Genomic DNA, 6362 nt, shown 5'->3' on the forward strand with positions numbered 1-6362 from the left:
AATACACTGCCAAGGGCTTTCAACAGAAGCAATGTAAAAAAAAAAAGAATATACTAGGATCATTTCTTTTTGAAGAACTGCGGAGTGCTTCAGAAACAGCATCTACACCTCCGGTGAAATTAAAAGCATTCACCATTAGAATTTGGGAGTGCCAGGAGAATGCCAACATGTCGCACAGAACATAAGTGGAATAAGGCAATTATTTCTATTTTTACAAAATAAGTGTCATAGAACTGTTCACACTTGTGAGAAACAGACACCACTGAACCAAAAGAAGTAGATTCAGTGCTGAGGAAATACAACATTTGACACCAATGAGTGAAAACACATACATGGTGTTCAATACAGATTTTTCTACTCCTTTTCTATTTTTTCTATTATTTCTTCCTATTCCTTTTCCTGGCCATATGAGATTGGTTCTGAAATGGTTCTAGTTTCCTTCTGCTCTCTCACATCACATACAAGTCAACCCCAAAGACACCATGCCACAGCAGAAGTTTTTGGAGGGCACTTACCAGCACGAAAGAAGAGAAGATAGAAGACATTTCTGGAACTCTTCATGGTGAAAATTTTGGTATTTGTGCTTTTTCCAGCCTTCAGAACCCCCAGAGATCAAGGCTCCTGCAAGTGTGCTCTCCCCAGCCTGCTCCTTGGTGAAAATCAGCAGCATTCAATTGCAGGCGCACTTTGTTCAACAATTTATCTTGCTTACCTTGGCACACGTCACCTTATAATGACTACAGGAAAAAAAAGCCTACCTCTCTTCACACCGCCTCTACACTTGTAAAAAAAATCAGACCAGGAAATTGCAAAATATCTGAGGCACCAATGAGGTTGTTACGGCTTTAGCACCACCTATAGACTTAGATAAACAGCTACACACCAACTCATAGGGGTAAGGCAGGGCTGTGTAAAGAAATCCTCATTTTAAGTCTGAGTTCTATGTATTCCCTATGTGCTGGGGCTCAGGAAGCAAAAGTAGATTCAAGCCAAGCGCTTTCTCTGACAGAGCTGATGGTGACTTTTTTTGCCACATTCTCAGCACTGTCATGAATCCCGTAAAGCCATAACAAGAAACCCAGGCTTTTACAGTAGTGAAGGCTATACACTCTGCAGGTGGCTCAGTGGGTGCTAAGTGCACATCTCCTGAAATTTAATAGCAACTGCTATGAAATAGCTGAAGTAGTTTGATTTTTTTTTTAAGGTTCTAGAGGAGGCCCAAGAAGGCTTGTCTCTCCCAGAAAGAGTAAAAACTCTGCTGACAATAGCTCTGTTAAAAGCTGCTGTGACTTTTAGAGTAGCTTTCACAGAGCAACACTCATTTGTGCTGCCCTTTTCTTTATTTCTCATTAGTCAATGTACCCCAGCTGCCTGTAGCACTTTGTTTAGATAAAAGCCATTTAATGCTGCTTTGCTCTGCTGACTGCCATTTCTCAGCTCAGCACCCAGCTACCAGAAAAAGAACGTGTGCCGCCATGAATCCCCATGCACACATCTTTACCATCTTCTGAGAGCATGCACGAACAACACAACTGTATACATCCTTCAGATAGTCTATACATCTAGTAATGTTGCACAGATGCTTTCAGGAGTTAGTTACTTAGCTACTTGACTGCAATTTGGCCAGGCTGCTAGCTTTAACACCTACTAGCACCTGTAAGACAACAGCTGAGTTTAAGTCAATTAACTGCTATTTCAAGTGTAGAACTTCAAAAAACAGAGCATGACCCCTCCAGACCTCCTTCTTAAACAAAACCTTATGGCTGAAGTCTGATTCTAGCTACCTAGACCATCTGGAATTAGTTGTCCCTTTGTAGTCTAAAGTGCTGAAGAATGACCTGGCACCACCAAATTTCTGGAAGGATCCATTATTCGGATCCCTCCTGTGCCCTTCCCACTGGCCAGATTAACCTCTCAAGCCCTCTGATGCTTGCAGCAAGGCTTACATATAGATGCACAGTCCTAGCACCAGTTGCTTAAGACTGCAAAGGCAAGATTAGTTAAGAAGTGAATTCCGTACCAGGCCTCTCCTGTGGTTCTTCTGATCCTCTACGGGGCAAGTTCAGAAGGTAGAGGAGCAGCCTTTTCATACAGGAGGCCTACTCTGAATGCAACCCCCTCTAAACCATCACACAAGCACAGTTCATGATAATTTAGCTCATTTTCCTATTTTATTCATAATTCTATGAATATCTATGCTTTAAGGAGAAATTAAATTTCTTAACCTAATTTTCAGCATAATTTAGCAAAAATGCCTGCAAAGGAAATGATTAATGTAATATAGCTTAAAATAATAACAGAGAGCAGCAAATACTTCATCAAGCACGCTTCTGTATAGCAGTTACAAATAGTTGCGTTAGCAGGTGGGGAAGAAAACCCATAGTGCCTTCACTGGGCCAGCAAAGGTAGGGTAGTAATGCATCAATGTAACACCATTTGGATTTCCTAATTACTCTAGTTGTTAAATTGGAAGCCTTAAGAAAAGTACACGTATTGTAAAATGTATCTTTAAAATACAGAAAGTAAAGTGTACCCAAGAATCAAAGACACATCAGCACCCAATACTGGAAAAATGCGATCCAGAGAAACAGCAATTAATGCAAAACCCTAAAAATTACAAGATAAAACAAGTCAACTAGGAGCATCAGGGCTGCCAGAATCAACTTTTCTGCCAGGGCTCAAGAGCAACATCTGAAACAAACAAAACCAAAAATGCAAAGAAGATACCCCAGAGTCCTTTGGGTTTTCTTGAGCCGAGACTGGTTTTCACTCCAGCATGACAACCACGCAAGGTAAGTACTATAGACTTCAGTCTAAGTGTAGTATTCAGTGACACCTAGCTAGTACAGGACAAATTCCTGGGAGAAAAGTTCTGTGGAAGTTATTCAGACATTCGAATATATGAAAGAGTAATTCCTCACATATCTACTCAGCTGAACAGGAACTATAACTCTTTTTCTGATGGGTTAAAAAAAAAAAGAGGTAGGAAAAATTAAAATATATACAGTATAGAGATCTCAGACATTATTTTTGTTTGCAGATTTGATAGCTGAGATAAAAAAATATAAGGATCTAAAAGTTGGTCTGTTTTAAGATGTCTCACCATACACCTCAAATAATCAGTGACTTTCAAAGAGGTAGACTATAGTAGATTTTTAGCTCCTTTAAAAATTTGTAACATTATTTATCAAAAGTTGCATCAATCTTCTAAACTTTGCACTTCCATAGACAGAAGGAGTCTAAGAAAGACAGCACATCTACTTCACAAATCTAGAAATACAAAAACTATTTTGGGCCCTACACCAGCAGCTTACACTTACTGTAAGTCTTACAAGCATGCCACATAACACCAGCAATATTTGTGTCCCGAATTTAAACCTGCATTTAACGCAATAACTTCACTGGCCCCACTCTGGTCACCAGTGTTCCTCTAACACATTATTTTCATTTACAGTCTGAGCCAATTATTTTCAAATGCTACAACATCTGTATTTCTTTTGATTAAAAACACACTTGACAAATATATTGTACAATAAAGTTTATTAGCTGTTCTCCTCTTTCTAACAAATGGAATGGATAGTGTTGATAATTCTTTACAAACCAAAGCTAATTTGGTTGTGTGACTGTCCCGTGACTGCCATAAGTACATCCCTCTTATAAACAATCAGTTTCAAATAAGCAATGGCAGGTACCAAGTAATACGGGAATTAGAATTTTGTTACTGAAGGTAGTTCCATGTTTTGGTACAACATATTTATAACATTCGGCACAGAAGTTTGTGCATTGCAAATGGAAGATCTTGTGCCTATGCAATCCGAGATGAACACGTACAGAAAAATCAAATGTGTTGTTGACTCTGAATTCTCCCTTTGGTTAAGACATGCATATTACAAGGGGTGGGCGGGGAAGACAAACACCTGAAATCCCGTAGAAAAGAGGAGAACTTGCACGTTTTTTTTTTTTTTTTCCTGTAACTAATATTCCCTGGACTTTATGCCCAGCCACCATAGCCCGTTTGATTTCTTGTGATTAAGGAAGGTAAATTCTAATTTGTATTTTTATTCAAAACAAAAACCTAGGAGTAGGTGGTAAAAGAAAAATATATATTTTTTATATATATATTTATACGTGTGCGCAACTATGTAAAGAAAATAATTCCCATAGTTACAGAGTTTAGTTAAAGAAAGTTTAATATATATATATTTATTATAACAAAATAGGCAGTTATTGTGGGTAAAATATTCATTAAAATCTGACCCCTAAGAACACACACATTTTTAGGCTACGAATCACTCTCTCATTGCCCTAATGACCATCTCTGCAGCTGTCTTCTGTATTACTGCCAATGGAAATTTGGCATTCCTCTGAAAAATACAAGGTTTCCTAACACCTAAACATATTTTAGGCTCAAAAAGTGTGATGACCATTATCTATAAACAATTTCTCTAAGACACTATAAATAGTGTTTCACGAGGAAGATTAAAAACATTACACATCTTTGTCCCTAGCAATTTTATTGGCAAAAAATGAAAAAATAGATTATAAGAATATCCATATGAAATTATGAAAATGAATATCCCTTAAGGAGTAATTGGGAGTTAATGAAAATGTTAACTCAAAATTTGAAAGTTTCTCTCTAACTGCCTGGAAAGAAAGAAAAAATACTGTAAGAATAGAATTTAACTCAGAAAATAAAACCTGCAATTGATTGCCCTGACCAAACCATGCTATTAAAGTTAAGCGTGCAAAGTTACTCATGATTTACAACTTCCTTGAATACAACTTTTCTTTCAATTGTTAGGAAATTTTAAAAGAATGTCTATAAAGCTTTTTTGAAAAATCTTTGAAAGTTACTTTCCCTTAAACATTAAGGAATTTTACCAAGCAATTCCCTCCCACCCCCACCCCAAACTAACAGCTGGTCAGGCCATTCCACTGTCATGTTTGAAAAATGGCAAACCAACAACACACAATAATACAAATTATTTAAACTAAGAGAGACACCAAATGTAAAGCATTATGGGAACTGCAGAATGTGATGGTTAGGGTATGAACCACGCTGGAAAGAACTAGAGGCAGGCTCCACTGGAAGGGCTTAGAGTCGTCAGATGTAGCAGGTGATGTCAGTTAGAAAAATGAAAAATAAAAATCTGTTTTCATAATTTTTCCTTTGCTGGAACCCAGATGTAAGGCCCAGACTGTTCCTCTATGATCTGTTTCACTTGGTTGTAGATTTCTTCCAGTGTGTCTCCTTGGACAATAGCTGCAAAACATAATGTGGCAATCAGCAATCATCCTTCCCAACTCTGTACAGAAACCAAGATGTTCCAAGCCAAGCTGTTCTTTTTTCTCAGAGTGGCAAGAGGATTTTACATCACTGAAGGATCAGACACCCACTGGGATTTCTGGTTTCTGCGCTGGAGTGAAGCACATTGTTGATGGTATTGCAGGACACACAAAGCACCATCTCTCTCACTCAGAGGCTTGGGGTTAGGAAGTGGTTTTCCCTTTACTGCAAGTATACACATACAACTGAGGAGTGTTTTTTGCTTTTCCTAACCACGTTAGACTTTGTCTGAGTCAATTCACATCCTCCACTATTCTTTTTGGTCCAAATTCCACGTGTGTTTCCAACACAACAAGGCAAGACAGAGTACAGAGCTGTGTCCTCGTGCCATCAGTCTGAGGCCTGGCTTGGTGTAATGCAGACTGGTGAACTCCTCAGCTGGATCCTGAAACTTCATAGCAAGGCTGGCTGACCTTGGGATTTCTACCTGCTAGCACTAGCTTTGCTTTTGGCCAAAAAGAGGGGGAACTCATGGAGTTTGTTGCCCAGCCAATAGATTCAAGTTTTATAGACAACAGGCTTCCTTATATAGTTAAAAGTGCAATTTATATTCAGATGGTGTGAGTTAGATATATTTTCTCCAAGGCTAGAAAATAATTAGAAATGAGCCAATATAGATGTGTTCTGACATATCAGAGTAAAGTATGGTCTGGTGAGAATGAGGATGAAGTTTTGAGCTGTTCTTGCCACACTTTAGTCTGAAAATGCAATCACCATGAGACAGCAGCTTCTTTTTAATTAGGATTGCCACCTCAGTGTTGATAATCCAAGAAACAAAGTTTAGCATGAAAGGTAAGTGTTCGCATGGAAGGGCGTGCAGGGAGGGCACCTCTTCGAAGGAGAGGCATTCCGCAGGCCAAGTGGGGGACTCGGCATACACATAACCCAGCAACTGGGCACAGGTCAAGGGCACTCATCCTCCCTGACCCTCAAGGCAGAATGGTGGGCACTCGTGTGAGAACAAAGGCCGCGGCTCCAGCTGGGGGGTCTGCACCATCTACCCCAGCGGCGGCCG

General features: G+C 39.2%; 2 protein-coding genes across 2 annotated transcripts in view; both read right to left on the bottom strand.

Moving 5' to 3' along the window:
- The window catches only part of LOC103901441 (melanotransferrin), a 21413-nt gene extending 20845 nt beyond the window's left edge, over nt 1–568 (bottom strand). The window contains exon 1 of the mRNA XM_009282331.1: nt 516–568. Coding sequence (XP_009280606.1) covers nt 516–561 — 46 coding nt within the window. The 5' untranslated portion in view covers nt 562–568. The remainder of the gene's footprint in view (nt 1–515) is intronic.
- Nucleotides 569–4065: 3497 nt separating this feature from the next.
- Nucleotides 4066–6362, bottom strand: part of DLG1 (discs large MAGUK scaffold protein 1) — a 177892-nt gene continuing 175595 nt past the window's right edge. The window contains exon 25 of the mRNA XM_009282414.1: nt 4066–5263. Within this exon, the coding sequence (XP_009280689.1) occupies nt 5157–5263 (107 nt within the window). The 3' untranslated portion in view covers nt 4066–5156. The remainder of the gene's footprint in view (nt 5264–6362) is intronic.

The sequence above is a fragment of the Aptenodytes forsteri genome, unplaced genomic scaffold (genome assembly GCF_000699145.1).
Source record: "Aptenodytes forsteri isolate BGI_AS27 unplaced genomic scaffold, ASM69914v1 Scaffold404, whole genome shotgun sequence".
In the NCBI taxonomy this organism is placed as follows: domain Eukaryota; kingdom Metazoa; phylum Chordata; class Aves; order Sphenisciformes; family Spheniscidae; genus Aptenodytes; species Aptenodytes forsteri.